Source organism: Gymnoscopelus braueri (assembly GCF_963280865.1).
Source record: "Gymnoscopelus braueri genome assembly, chromosome: 6".
In the NCBI taxonomy this organism is placed as follows: Eukaryota; Metazoa; Chordata; class Actinopteri; order Myctophiformes; family Myctophidae; genus Gymnoscopelus; species Gymnoscopelus braueri.
In genome coordinates this window covers 1,279,700-1,295,740 of record NC_137607.1, presented here as the reverse complement: position 1 = coordinate 1,295,740, position 16,041 = coordinate 1,279,700, and the positions used below count along the sequence as shown (strand labels likewise).

General features: G+C 39.5%; 1 protein-coding gene across 2 annotated transcripts; it reads left to right on the top strand.

Moving 5' to 3' along the window:
* Positions 1-5,319: 5,319 nt before the first annotated feature.
* Positions 5,320-15,600, top strand: LOC308087512 (uncharacterized protein). Of its 2 annotated transcripts, XM_080431433.1 has the most exons (6): positions 5,320-5,453; positions 8,101-8,196; positions 10,170-10,466; positions 13,336-13,650; positions 14,801-15,019; positions 15,483-15,600. In XM_080431433.1, exons 2-6 carry the CDS (start codon positions 8,109-8,111, stop codon positions 15,515-15,517), a joined length of 954 nt encoding a protein of 317 aa, XP_080287559.1. In that variant the 5' UTR covers positions 5,320-5,453; positions 8,101-8,108; the 3' UTR covers positions 15,518-15,600. The 2 variants fall into 2 exon arrangements, with proteins under 2 accessions (XP_080287559.1, XP_080287560.1); XM_080431434.1 differs by lacking the exon at positions 10,170-10,466.
* The last annotated feature ends 441 nt before the right edge of the window (positions 15,601-16,041 follow it).

Genomic DNA, 16,041 nt, shown 5'->3' with positions numbered 1-16,041 from the left:
CCACGCATTTCATACCTGATAACCCATAACTTGTAGATAGGCTATTTTCAAATAGCTGATGTATATACGCTTAAAGTTGTTAAACTAATTATGTTCAGCTGGTGACCCTCTGGAACCCCCTCAAGAAGGACCCCAGGGGGTCCCCAGACCACACTTTGAGAACCACTGCTTTATATGGTCAGAAAAAACAAGCCCATAATCACTTATAATAAGCAGACATGGCAACACTGGACACTAGTGATGGGAAAAACAGTTCATTTCGGTGAACGAATGATTCTCGTTCAGTTCACGGCAAAGACTCGTTCAAATGATTCGTTCACGTTCTCGTTCAGTTCCGCTTCAGGTCCCGGCGGAGCGTATGCGATGCGCTACGCTAACTGCATGAAACTGTGTGCATCTGATCTCAGACTCTAGATCAGACTCAAGGTGGAAGCGAACAGATTAAACCTTTTTGGCTCAACATTACCTTTTTAAACGTTATACTTTAATGTAAAACAAGTTATTAGTTGTTTTGTTAAATTAACTAGTAACTAAACGGAGTAACAAAACAACCAGGGCTTCCAATCCAGGGTTTATTTCTACCGACGTCTGGAGACATCTCTACCCCGGGGAAGGAGCCTGTTAGTCGGCATGAAGACTGACTTATCTCCGCTGGAATAAAAACAACATCCATTTCATAGTTTAGTTGTTTTTATTTAAATGAACTAAACAGAGTTTATAAACAAACAACCAACACCAACCAGGAGCTCCAGGGTTTTTTTTTTTTTTTTACCGAGGCGTGAAATCATCTCTACCCGGGGGAAGGAGCCTGTTTTGTCGGCATGAAGATTGAGTTGGCCCCGCTGAACGTCTCGCTGCGGAGAAGACTCCAGACTGCTGCTGTTTTACAACAATGGATCTTCTCCTTCCCGGGAGAAAAATAGGAAAAAAATAAGAAAGCATAAAAACAGCATTTGTAGTCAGCTTATAAAACAAGCCTTAGAAAAAACACTTTATATACAGATGTGTTTTCAAAAGTGATTTAAAAGAGGACACTGACTCTGTTAACCCCATACATGCTGGTCAGAATAAACAGCAGGAAAACATTGCTTTTAAACAACAACAAAAAACTCCTAATGAATTAGTCAGTTATAGATCACATCACGTTTTTAAACAAAAACACATCGTACCTTTTAAAAGCTTTTAACACTTTTTAAACAAACCCTTCATTAATTGAATACTATTTAAAGCATAACCTATTTTATAAGTGGATTATAAGCAGTAGAATTACATACAACTAAACACTGCTGATCTGATGACAATGAAAATAACCCCACGCATTTCCCTGTGTTGCAGTGAATGCACACTCTATGGTTGGTTATGTCTATGAGTGGACGCCCATTGCGCCCATTGTGGAATAGAGGGTGCGGTGCAAGATGTCGAGGACAGATCTGACATCTTGCACCACACCCTCTATAGATGGGTTTCCGCGCGACGTCATCACAGAGCAGAGTGTGCATTCTGCGCATGCGGGAGGTAGAACGACCCGGAAGTGCCATTCACTCTATTGTTATTTTCGGGATTTAGATAGGCATAATGCTGCTATTATAGGCAGAATAGGCATAATGCTGCTATTATATACAGACAGATCCAACTTCCGACAAATCATTTTTATTGAGTAAAGAAGATATTACAAACTGCATCATTTAATCTACTTTCATTAAACCCGGTGAAGACCATTTATTTTATCAATGTACAGTGGCCAGAGATGCTGCGGGTAATAGCGCCCTCTACAGGCTCTTCCCTCCACTGCGCGCGCATCATCCTCAATGTTTACAAACGGGAAACCCATCTATTCCACAATGGGCGAGCTCCAAAAGTGGTGCGTAGCAGTCAGCGTTGCCATGTCTGCTTATTATAAGCGTTAATGGGCTTATTTTTCTGTAAAGTTGCTTGTAAATGTTGGTGATTGCGGGTTTGTTTCTAAAGTTTAGTTGGTTATTTGGGATTGTTTCCTAATGCTGTTTAAACCAGTGGTCCTCCACCAGAAATGAAATGACCCCCCCCCCCACCACCCCAACTGTTTACTGTACATAGGTGTACGTTTATTGCTACTATCTTGTTTATTATTGTATATCTTTAAATGTTTTTATCACTGCCTTTGGTCCCATAAACGACTCAGGTTGTTCTTCATACTGGTAGATTTATTGCACTCTTACTGGCAAACAATCCAACAAGGTAAAACTGTACAAAACAAAGCATAAACAATACACACACATAAATAATGGAACATTAAAGTATAAACAACATGAATGTAACAAACACATGACTGAAACACAAACACACCTCGCTGACTGCACATAAACCAAAGGGAATGAGAGAGCGAATCCATGGTCGACAACAGCAACGCACAACTGGAACAAAATACATCAAATCAATATAAAGACACATGATAGGAACGTAAATGTACACATTTATAAAGCAAAGACAAGTACCTTATTCCGTCCCGCACACGCTCAAACAATACGCTCCTTAGTGAGAGGAAGTGTATCAGTGTAACACGCTTGTGGATCTGCATGAAACTACACTTTATAAAGCGTTCCGGCTTGATCAAGACAATTAGACCTTCCGGTGCAACAAATACATGGTAAACCCAAGTTTAGGACAAATAAATGATATTACAGTAGATAATGAAAAATATAACAAATTACAACCCATTATGGCAGTTACACTCCCACCAAATCACTTGGGATTTCCAGTCACCTTAATACTTAATTCACATTTCTTTTCCGAATTGAAAAAACTATATTCATGAGAATATCCAGGATTAACACTTGTGCTTCAAGCAGCTAACATTTCTTTCCAAATTACAAGTACAATCAACCTTGGAAATAATGTGTAATAAATAAACTATAACACTGTGGCTTCACATTATTCACTTGGTCCTGTTTACTTAAGTTTGAAATCCTTGACCTTTAAATTAGTTTTAAGCAGTGTTTCCTTTTCAAATTAAACTTTATATGTTCAAATAAATAAACAAAATGAACCTTGCCAACTTGTGGCTTCACTTATTGCGTCTCAATACTTTAATCTCTTTACTTGTTGAGCACAACATTTAAAACAATACTTTCAGGCGGTCTGCCAAGTTTTCCTTCTCCCACCCTGACATATCCCATGTGGAATTCTTTTTTAAATTTGACCTTTTTCTTCCTCTTTGCATCCTCACCACTTGAGGATGCCAGTTTCCTCTTTCCTTTCCTCCTGCCAGTCTCTTTTCCTCCTTGAACCTTTGCAGGCTTCTTTGCCATGGCTTTCTCTCTACCTGCTGCCTTCTTGGGGTTCTTAACAGCAGCATGTTTCTCAACATGAGGGGCTTTCTTAACATGAGGTTGGAGGTGTGGTATCTGAACAGTGTGCAAGTCAAAACATATTAAGAAATGATACTAGCTAAAGTAAGAGTAATAATAATGTGACAGAGACAGTCTAACTGTGTGACCTGTTGTTTACTCAGACTGCCTGCAGCTGGCATCTGCTATTCAGAGTGTGATATACATCTCCATTTAGCTGCTAAATCAGGTAGAGAGACAGTAGTCTAGGTCAACAGGTGGGGGGAGGCTATCACTGACCCCCACCCCCATGAACAGGCTGTAGTCTAATGTTAGCTACCTACAGTGTATAAAGAAGGGACTGTAAAATTAGTTAGTAGGACTGTCTCACACGACGTGAGGCTGTGTGGAGTCAGGGCCCTGTCCCTGGCTCTCTGGATTCTATGATGCTGTTATGATGCTGTTGAATGCTGAATAAATGAACATGAATGGAAACTGGGAACCCTGACGTCTGTCTGCTTCCCTTCCTCTTCATTATTACCACCAACGGGCCTGATAACCTGCAGTTTATGCCTCATCATATACGACAGAGGCTAGATTTAGTTACATGTCCTCCCACCCTGAGTACACTGTACTTTTCAACACATGGATTTATCTTGTTCAGCTTCTTTGTGCTACCTTTAAGCTGGACGTCTTTACGTCGCTTTACACTTTTGATTTCTCTGAATGCTTCACTCTGCTCTGCTTCCTTTCTTTGCTCAACACTTGTAGCTTCACTTTTCTTAAGTGTAAGACCCTTAACTTGTTGAGCATGGCACCTCAGACATTTAATGGCTTTGGCAGCTTCTCTTTCCCAACCAGAGAACTTTCTTAGGTCTAGTAATGTCCTTTCTTCCTTTGCATTTGTGTTGTACACCTGGGCCTTTTCTTCCTTTGCCTCTGTGTTGTACACCTTGTCCTTGTGAAGTTCTGGATCATTATCAGTGAACTCTTCCACTATAACTTCTACTATGGGTAACTGCTCTCCTTTCCAGCAAGTTTGACTGCCGTGGATTTCCGGGTGCCGAGGTTGACTGCCGTGGATTCTTTGCAGTCCGGTCGAACTGCGTGGATTGATCTTGCACTCGAGTTGTACTTCTTGCGACGAGTTGTACTTCTGGCATCCGAGTTTTACTTCTTCTGCAATCGAGTTTTACTATCACTGCCTTTGGTCCCATAAACGACTCAGGTTGTTCTTCATACTGGTAGATTTATTGCACTCTTACTGGCAAACAATCCAACAACGTAAAACTGTACAAAACAAAGCATAAACAATACACGCACATAAATAATGGAACATTAAAGTATAAACAACATGAATGTAACAAACACATGACTGAAACACAAACACACCTCGCTGACTGCACATAAACCAAAGGGAATGAGAGAGCAAATCCATGGTCGGCAACAGCAACGCACAACTGGAACAAAATACATCAAATCAACATAAAGACACATGATAGGAACGTAAATGTACACATTTATAAAGCAAAGACAAGTACCTTATTCCGTCCCGCACACGCTCAAACAATAATACGCTCCTTAGTGAGAGGAAGTGTATCAGTGTAACACGCTTGTGAATCTGCATGAAACTACACTTTATAAAGCGTTCCGGCTTGATCAAGACAATTAGACCTTCCGGTGCAACAAATACATGGTAAACCCAAGTTTAGGACAAATAAATGATATTACAATAGATAATGAAAAATATAACAAATTACAACCCATTATAGCAGTTACGTTTTAATTAATTGAATACACAGGAGTGGACCACAATGGAAACACCCCCAGGGCTTTTTGTGTTATCCTTTAAACACTCATTGTAAAACGAAATTGTACCTATGTGTACAAATTGCAAACTGTTAATAAAGTATTCAATCAATCACTTTTGTTCCAATATTTATTTTGAAAAAAGCAGATCAACATGCAACGCGTTGTGCGGCTTGTTTTTTATAGACCTGGCAACTTGGGAATAATTCAGCCTGAGACGAAGGTTACAGTATAGTAGGTCATTCCTCTCTGAGCCTCAACATCAGGCACAGTAAACAGATCAGTCAGTGGATTCAAACATTTTTGGCTCAACTTTACATTTTTACAACGTGAAAACCAGTAAGTTACACTTTATCGTCCTTTGTTAACCGCAGTGGAGAAGTGTGTGTGCGTGTGCGTGTGTGTGTGTGTGTGTGTGTGTGTGTGTGTGTGTTATGTTTTGTGTTTTTTTTTAAAAAGTATTGTTGTAAATATGGTAGCCTAATCATGTATTAGAACGTCATTTATGTTGAACAGGAGGCTGCAATTCGAAAATGGCCCCTGGCCCTGTCTAAGTAAGAGTCAAATAGTAGGAGATTGTCAGGATCTCAGAGGAGTCAAGAGACTCCTGCAGGGTCCAGGGGTGTTGGCAGCCCTGAAACTTTACAAGAAATGGCTCCACTTCATGTAAACTGACTCCTCTCACCATGACTCATTGTAACCCTAGACTTCAGATTAAACCAGAGTGACGTCAGATGTTTTCCACTGTTGGAGGAAGTTAAACTAACATCCTCTCTATGACATGAACTCACACGATTCAGATCAGCTGACAGCTGCATCGATTCTTTCAACATCTGTTCAGCACATAAAGATAAAATGTCTTTACTTTATATCTATATACATACATACATGAATCATTTGTTATATTATTTACAAGTTTGAGTCATTTATGTGACTTTGCATGTTCAAAAAAGTAGTAGTTTTCAGGAAATGGAAAAAGGAGCAAAAGAGGAGCCTGTGTTCCAATGGATCTATTGTAGTTAATATTGTGTTAATTATTTTCATTGGTTACATGGTTATTATTAAGAAGGGGAAGGCAAAAGAAGGGAAAAGAAACAACTCCCTCCCCGTGGGTAGTAGCCTGATGTGCACTGTAGTCGATTACTTGGGGGAGGGGATTAACATTTCCCTTAACTGCCCTAAACCAATCTCAAGAGATCCAAGGATCCGCCTACATATGACGTCGTGTGAAGGCGACCACGGGTGCACACATTAGTGTGCATGCGTGGATAACACAGAGAAAAACAACATTTACGAGAGAATAAGGAGACTAAAACTAAACAACACAATGGCAAACAGCGATAAAGGAGAGATAGAGAAGACATGCCATCTATGTAATAAAAATGTGGAATTTAAAGAGGTCATATCAAATACAAGAACATTATTAAGCGGCGTGAAACCCTTAAGTGAACGTTTCAAAGACATAGGCGCCGTGTAAACCTGGCATCTATTCTGGGAGGATTTGTAAGCCATGTTTCAGATTCCTTTATTAGCCATTGTGTAATACACATAAGAATTTGCTTTGGCAATTACATGAATGTGTTTCGATCTTTTTTCACGTATAACATAAAAACTAACCAGCAGAGCACCACATAGAGAAAATGGGCTTGTTGAGACAAATACTGCAACAGCAGAACCACATTTTAGAATACCTAAAAAAGTGAGAATGGTCATAAGAGAGAAGAGGAAGAGAGCACTTATAGCCAGGCTACTTTACACACAGTGTGTGTGTGTGTGTGTGTGTGTGTGTGTGTGTGTGTGTACACACACACACACACACACACACACACACACACACACACACACACACACACACACACACACACACACAGTGATAGGGAGCGAGAGAGAGAGGTGTAGAGAGGGACAGAATGAGTGAGGGACGGGTCCGGGAGAGAGAGAGGGCGAGAAAGGAAATGAGACACATACCACACAAAGAGAGCGAGAGAGGCGGCATGTGAGAGAGAGAGCAACACATACAATAGAGAGAGGGAGTTAACTCCTAACTTAACTGAATGTATTTCTTGGGTTCAGACAGACAGCAGCTTCTGTTCTTCACTCAAACCACTTTGTTTTATATTTCATCCATCTGTACCGTTTAACTCCTCCGAGGTCATTTCATTTATCCATTTGTATCTTTGAGTGTAGTTTCTCCCATTTGAACCTACAGGGTTCCATTTGTAAACTGAGGTGGGGATTCTTTACTCTTTAATAAATTGCGCCTTGATTTGCTTTGACCATACATGTGCATTAGAGTTGGGAAGGTTGATGAATGTAATATATACATTGTTTTACATAAGTTTGTTATTGCATTTATGCTAAAAGAACTTAAATGCAAATAGATATTTCAACAGTTTATTTTATAAATGTAATATATACATTGTGTTAAATTATTTGTGTTATGGCACTTAAATGCAAATACATATTTGAAAGAAATGTAAACTTCAGAACCAGTTTATTTTAAATGTACACGTTATTCACTTTTTGGGTCCTAATTGTTCACACACACACACACACACACACGCACGCACGCACGCACGCACGCACACACACACACACACACACACACACACACACACACACACACACACACACACACACACACACACACACACACACACACACACACACACACACACACACAGTCTCAGCAATCAATGATGTGTGTGTATGTTTTCCACCTAAACATAAGGTAATGTTGTTTTTAAGGATAGTTAATTAGATACAGTAACATTTCCATAATGCATTATTCATTTACAACAGTGATGAGGTCATTACATCCAAGCTGTACAATTATCTGAAAATAATCTTCTTCTGGCCAATCAGAATTGAATATTCTCCATGATCATCTTATTGATATCATGAGACTAAGCTTTTCTTTCTGTCTGTCTGTCTGTCTGTCTGTCTGTCTGTCTGTCTGTCTGTCTGTCTTTATTATTGTTTCTAGTTGTGAACATGGCGATCTCACATGTGATCTACTCTCAGAGACATTCATCACGTCTCCTTCTGCTGTTAGTTCTGTATCATCTCTGCATCACTGGAGGTAAATTAATTACACTGTAACTAGCCTCGGAAACCCAGGCTTTTTTTTTTGTTACAAAAGAAAAAAAGCCTGGGGGAGCGATGCAAGAACGATGGTCTTGGACCTTGTTATCTCCTAACCAATCAGAGTGCAGAGGGGCGTCGCTCTAAATTTGGTGACGTCAGCGTGCTCCGTGCACAGGCCGAGGGGGGGAGGGGAGGGGAGGCGGGGACATAGATTGGTGAAGCAATAGGAAGCCACGCACAAATCCAGGCGGCTGTGTTTGGGTCCGCCCTTCAAGACCATGGATTGAGCTCGTAGCCTCAGGCTACACTGTAACTAACCTACTGTTTATGACATTATTGTCTCCGCCAGGCCGAAAGGCATGGCGAGAGAGTAAGTTTTGCCCCCTGTCCGTCCGTCCGTGTGTGTGTGTGTCCGTCCGTCCGTCCGTCCGTCATTCTGTCTGTGGACAGCTAATCTCCGGCACCGTTGGCTTGCTCGCAGTGAAACTGTGCACACACACTCCCTGGATGCCACAGCAGAACCTCTGCCCCAAACTTTTCACATGGGCCTTTTATAGCGCCACCAGGAGGCCGATTTGTTCAAAACCTATTTTTTGACAGTACTCCTACAGATTTTGTCCAAAAATCCCGTAAATCGGTACACAGTATCTCTATAGTCATTAAACGAAACGGGTCTTGGCTGTTACCTGATTGGCAAAAAATGGCTTCCAAAGTTTGCAGGAGTGCTCCGTTTTGAACAAAATGCCTCAAATCATGAACACAGCATGCAATTTCCTTGAAATTTTGCACGCATATTTCCACTATGCCGGGGAAGAAATGCCACTTGAAAATGTTCAAATCAGCCTCATGGTGGCGCTATAACAGGCCCATTCGTGTTTTTACCTATAACTGCACCAATCTGTGTAAAACTTTGTAAGCGCACTCCCTAGAGGTCAAGGAAAAACCCTTGTCCTGCATTTTTCACATCTGCCTTTTAGAGCGCCACCAGGAGGCCGACTTATGTAAAACACATTTTTGTATATTACTCCTTCCAATTTGATCCAAATGTCACGCAAATCGGTACACATGATCTCTATAGTCATGTGATCAAGACGGATTCCATCCTGATTGGCTAAGATTGACATCTAAAGTTTGCAGTAATGGCTTGTTTTGAACAAAATGCCGCAAATCATGAATGCAGCATCCGATTGCGGTCAAACTTTGCACGCACATTCACACTATGTTGAGGAGCAAATGCCACCCTTTTAACATTGGCCTGTTATAGCGCCACCAGCAGGTCTAATTTAGCAAAACAATTTTTTTGAACAAAATGCCTCAAATCATGAATGCAGTGTCCGATTGCCGTGCAAGGCCTAAGAATAAATGCCACCCTTTTCACATTGGCCTATTATAGCGCCACCAGGAGGCCACAATAACCTACCTGACCTGGTGGAGACCTGTGCTCCGAGGAGCACTTTTTCTAGTTTGTATTATTTTTACATTACATTTACATAGAAAGAGAGGAGAACAGGTCATTTTAAATGATGGAAAATCTAATAATGTGAAAGAAATGAATCTCTGGTGTAACAATAAGACATTAGTTTAGTTTACAATGATTTTATAACAGCAGCGTGGTTAACTGTTCTAAAACCACTAACCCCATGTGTCCTCACGTGGATTATTGCTTTTATTAAACTGTATTAAACTATTAAACTCAAATATGGCAACATATAAATCAGACATATTGTAATTAAAATAGTTTTTAATAACAATTTCACTCTTCAGACAATTTTACTCTTGCTGTATGTATGGTTGGGTATTTTAAATTATAATTATGCTACTGTAGAGATTGTTGAGTTTTGCTTCATTTTAGTTTAGTTTTAATATAGCTAGCTGTTTCGGCTGATAAACCCTTCATTCTACAAGTTTTTGTTTCAATATTTACGGTTTTAACTGTTCAACTTGACTGAAATAATGTTCTTCACACAGCCCAACAAGATGTGATACACATTCCACTGGGAGGAATCCTTAAATTACTTCCAGATAATAATTCTGTAACTGAAAACACCACTGGCCTCCTTTGGAAACATGACGGCAATAAGGTTGCGGAATGGGATACGGCCTTTGGTCCTGAAGTGGATTACTACGGGACATATAGAGATCGCACTGCATTGAATAAAGACACTGGAAGGTTGGTCATCTACAATATGAACATAACAGACGGTGGAATATATTCTGTGGAGATAAACGGCCGAGTGCAGAGCAGTCATAACATTAAAGTGATCAGTAAGTATGCATTTTGTCCTGTGAAGAATAAATGTTATGGTTATGTGTTGTACTTTTATCATAACATGCACATTTTTCAATACTTCATATCTAGTCTTCAGCAGGGCTATAGACTAACCTTTTTTACCCCGTCCCAAAATACAAAATTAACCCAAAATGAATGTAATCCGCCCCCAAAAAAAATCTTTACAATAAATGAATGATTTGTGGCTACTAAAAATCTGATTGCCACAGCCAGGGTTGCTTGCTGGTGTAAGAGGGGGTGTGGGTTTCATAGTGTGTATACGTTAAAGAACCATGCGCGATTGTTGGAGGAATTATGGTAAAACCTGGTTTGGACTTTGTCCGTATGACGTGTCATTGGGTGAACTTAGACGATCTACAAGCCCACAACGCAACGCAAGGCTTTTAGATCGGCAATGCTCACTGTGCAACACAGTCGTACGCAGAGGTGTAGGCTCACCGTTTCTTTCAAAGAGCTGTTCAAAAGACTGGCTCATTCGAATATTTGAATATTGTATACCATTGTATACAATAATATTTGAATATTGTATACCATTGTATACAATAATATTTGAATATTGTATACAATTGTATACAATAATATTTGAATATTGTATACAATTGTATACAATTGTATAATATAAGCATATATAAAGAGGAACGGCTCCCTACTGCGAACCGGATCTCATCGTTCGCTTTAAAGAGACGTTCAAAAGACTCGATTCGTTCATCACCGACACATCTCTAGTTGTTTTAGTTCAGATGGAACTGTAGCTGAGATGGAGTTATTTATTTGAGGCGAGCTGACCTGTTAAATAAAAGACCACTATTGGCGTAAATAAGCCCTCACAGCACTGAGCTCTGTGAAATGAATGCCAGCGTGGACAACTGGCTGGGTTTTTAGAAAAAAACTAGGATGAGAGAACATATCACTCCAGTTCTAGCTTCACTACACTGGCTCCCGGTTGTTTTTAGGATTGATTTTAAAATTATTTTAATAGTTTATAAAGCTCTAAATGGTTTGGCACCTTCCTACCTCTCTGACTGCCTAGAGAGATATGTTCCAAACCGGGCCCTCAGGTCTTCAAGTGCTGACCTGCTCGAGGTGCCTACAATGACTTATAAAAAATACGGTGAAGCAGCATTCTGCTTCTACGGACCGACAGCGTGGAATAAACTCCCATTACACCTAAGACAGGCAGCCTCTGTCGATAGCTTTAAAGCACAGCTCAAGACCTATTTCTTCACTCTTGCTTTTAGCTGATTCCTTAGTTGATTTTTTAAGTCCTCACTGTATTGCCTATTTTAATGTTGTTTTATGTTTTAGCTTTTCTTTTTTTCTTGCATTTTTGTTAAATTGGTTGTAACTGTTATTGTATTCTTGCTCTGTAAAGCACTTTGAGCTGCATTTCATGTCATGAAAGGTGCTATACAAATAAAGTTTATTATTATTATTACGACCCACTGGGTCTAGGGGAGTAGTAGTTCAGTAGAAAGGCTTATATAATATAATATCCATTCCAAGTTGTATTAGCCTTTGGTCGTGAGGTTAAACTTTGTAACTTTGTTAAACTTTCCGATCTCATTCCACGTGAAGGCCATTACTTTATTAAGGTTCGCTTGTGCTGATCTACAAGTTGTCATACGGTGCGTCCCACTGCGTTGTAAGCTTGGAGATCTGTCCATTTTGAGGAGTGGTGATGTCATAGGACATTTCCGGTTACCTTTTATGGTCTTAAATGGGGCGTGGAGCAATGCAAATAATTCTCTATGTGAACACGCCTCTGACTGTCAGACAAAAATGAGGAGCAGCTGCGATACACATATATCAGCGATCTACACACACGTTCATGAATCACACCTCAGTTTGTGCCTGTAATTAAGTACAGTACTTGAGTAAATGTACTTAGTGACTTTCTACCACTGACTGTCAGATGTTCTGTCAGAAGCAGTGAAAATCTATCTATCTATCTGTCTGTCTGTCTGTCTGTCTGTCTGTCTGTCTGTCTGTCTGTCTGTCTGTCTGTCTGTCTGTCTATCTATCTATCTATCTATCTATCTGTCTGTCTGTCTGTCTGTCTGTCTGTAACCTGTTTGTCTGTAACCTGTTTGTCTGTTTGTGAACACATTAATTAATAAGATATATGATGATTCATTATATTATATGATTATTATATAATGATTATACGTGCCCCATGATTATTATAAGACCATATATCTTATAATAATAATGAATAATCATCCTCCTATAATTTGACAAACCTCTGAGAGCAAAAAAACCTCTGAGAGCAAAAATGTGTGCCCGGTTCTCCTCAGTGTCTGGAGCAATTGATCTGATCTGATTTGCACACAGCCATTGACCATTACCATCTGAACGCAACTGCGAAGCCCTTTTTTCAATTTTATCAAATCTCAGCTTATTATTAGCGTTTATGTGTCAAACAATGGGAGAGCAGGGTTTCCAGGTTTCGCACGAGAAACAAGCAAGGTCTATGAAAACAAGCCATTACATTACACACAATGTCATGCCGTTGACCGCGGGGGGAGGGGGGGGTTGGGGGCGCGCGACAGGACGTTTAATAACCCAACGTTTGCAACTACTTTCGCCTGCGCACTTCACCGGGTATGGTCTAGTATAATATAATTAATCATCATATATGTTATGAATAATCATAATGAAATAATAATAATCCTAAAAACTAACAAAGGTATTGTGATAAATATCGTTATCGTGATATTGGCTGAAAAAATATCGTGATATAATATTTTTCCATATCGCCCGACCCTACCTATAGGTATCAATAAAGATGTTTCTTTTCTTTTCTTTTCTTTTCTTTTCTTTTCTTTTCTTTTCTTTTCTTATCAGGACGTCTGGTGAAAACAGTTGGAGAGGATGTTGTTCTACCATGTGAGGTTGGTCACTACATCGACCTCACTGCCCTGACCGTAGAGTGGTCCAGACCAGACCTACCAGGTGATCCACATGTCCACTACCATAGGAACGGGGGTGAAGATGATGAGGCTAAGGATCCTTCCTACATGAGAAGAACTTTTCTCTTCCAGGATGAAGTGAAGAAAGGCAACGTGTCCCTCAAACTGACCAGAGTGAAACCATCTGATACAGGAATCTACTCCTGCTTCATTGAATCCAAGAAGGAATCCACCGTTCAACTCGTTGTTGGTAAGACAATTGTTCTGAGAAATTATAATTAAGTAAAAAAAAGAAAGTGTTGCTGGTCTACATTGTTGAACTAATTTTAGTTTTATATTGTTGAAATAGTTCATAGTTCATAGATCAGTCACCTTTGAAATGATCCTACATTGTCGGGTAGTTATTTCTAGTTAATGTTTATATTGTTGCTGTCAGGCCCACTTTTTCTAGTTTTTCCCTAGAATGAAACTCAATGAATGAAAGTGTGATTTGTCGTTCACAGGTAGGCTACTTTAGCAATGGCAGCAATATCAAAATCAAAGATTCAACAGCATATATACATAAATGAGTCATACATTGGGTGCCAAAACCGTATATATACTTCTTTTCAAAAACTGACGTTGTGTGCCAAGACCGTATATATACTGTTTTTGAAAAAAAAAAAAATCCTTCACAGCACCAGGAGATGTCATTGTTCGAAGATTTAGACTCCAATCCACTTCCTGGTTAACTTATGACTTCAAAAACCTGTATCTCGGCTCCTGTGTACTTTTTTTTTTTACAATGTTAATTTAACTATTTTCAACTGGCTGCAACTATGGAACGGATTACCGAATGTTTTTCATTTTTTTCCCCCCGATTGTACGAGACCTGTATGTGTGTAATGAGGGGATCACCGTGAGGACGGTGATCACTGAAAATATTTTGTGACTACTTGAAAAAGGTTCAAAAATGGTTAAAAATCCTGGCACTCAACAAATAATATTTTAATAAACCTCTGGCACCCCAAGTGTTAACACATCTTGATGAATTGATTACACAGATAATCAGTACAATAAAAAAATGTTTACCAAGTTTGTAGTGTTTAAAAAAAAACACAAAATATTATTAGAAAAGATAGACGTTATTGACACCTGACCTGCAAAAATGTGTCTGTTGTTGATCAATACTTGTTATTTGTATATAAATGGTGTAACTATTGTTGGTGAAAAGTTTGAAAACATGTATTTGTATTCAGGAACGTATGTACTTGTGTATCATGTTGAGTGGTAAATCACTGATCTATAAAAGCTATTGATTATTGAGTTGTAACAATAGAGTAAGGAGTGAATGTGGACTGAATCTTCTTCCTATTTCACTTCTCTCTTCCTCCTCTTCTTCTTTTATTCTGTCTCTCTAGAGTCTTCTCCGGTTGAACCTAGACTAGAGTCTCCTCCAGTTGAACCTAGACTAGAGTCTCCTCCAGCTGAAGCTAGACTAGAGTCTCCTCCAGTTGAACCTTTTATCATCATCACCATCATCATCGCCATCATCGCCATCATCATCGCCATCATCGCCATCATCAACGGTGTTCTGCATTGTGAGAAACGTAGCATTGGGTTTCATGCTCTCAGAAAAGGTACATAATGTTTCATGTTTTATTTCATATCAACTCATCTCACTGTTATTTACAATCAATCTTTCATCACATTCTAGTAAAAGGTTGAATTATTCTACACTTTAACCCTTTAACACCTGAGGCTGATTCTACAAATGTCTTCTAAATCCTAACTGTTTTCTTAAAAATCAGTGGTTCACAAACTTGTCAATGACCCCCAACATTATATGTATTTGGCTGCGGACCCCCATCTGAAAATATGTTGTTCCAGGGACCCCCTGAAGCAAAGATTTGATTTAAAAATGTTGAGAAATATATTACATTCAAAGATTTGCACAAATGTTACGAAATAGTAGATCTACTATGAGCTTGTATATCTGCTATTTTTGAAGCCAAAGTATAAAATATTTTTTAAAGTGGTTAAAATCTAAAATGACACCAATGCTTTCCTTGTTTTTCTTTCTGTCCCCCCCACCACCCCCAGCCCCCCCCCCCACCTCTATCCAGACCCAACCTTAATGAAAAGATTCTGAATTCTGAAGTGTGAAGTTGATGAAACTCCTCACCTGAAGACCTGTCTACCTGCTGCACTGCTTTCTGTCTGCTACAATGTATTAGATGACTCATTCCTACTGTTACTGTTATGACATTATTATTAGGGATTATTATACCATAGAAGGACGATATTACACAACCATGTAAATAGTGTACAATACATGTAATGTTTGCAGCAGATTTGCTTTTCCACCGAGAACAGCTGACATACAAGCTCACAACCGCGTCACGGAAGAGAACACTGTGAGCTTGGAGATCTGCTATTCTCGGCCGTTCTCTGCATGCGACACCTTCACGGGACGGAGCATAAATTAGGCTTGACGGGCTGCAGCTGCGCGAGCCAAGCAGGTTCTGGTGTCATGATCATAGGGCGTTCCCTCTGTTCTTATGACAGACACTGGAGGAGGAGTTTGGAGGACAACTGCTTTGAATTGTTATTATTGTTTACACACAACAGAAAGCAAGGATTATATATTTCAAGAGTGAGA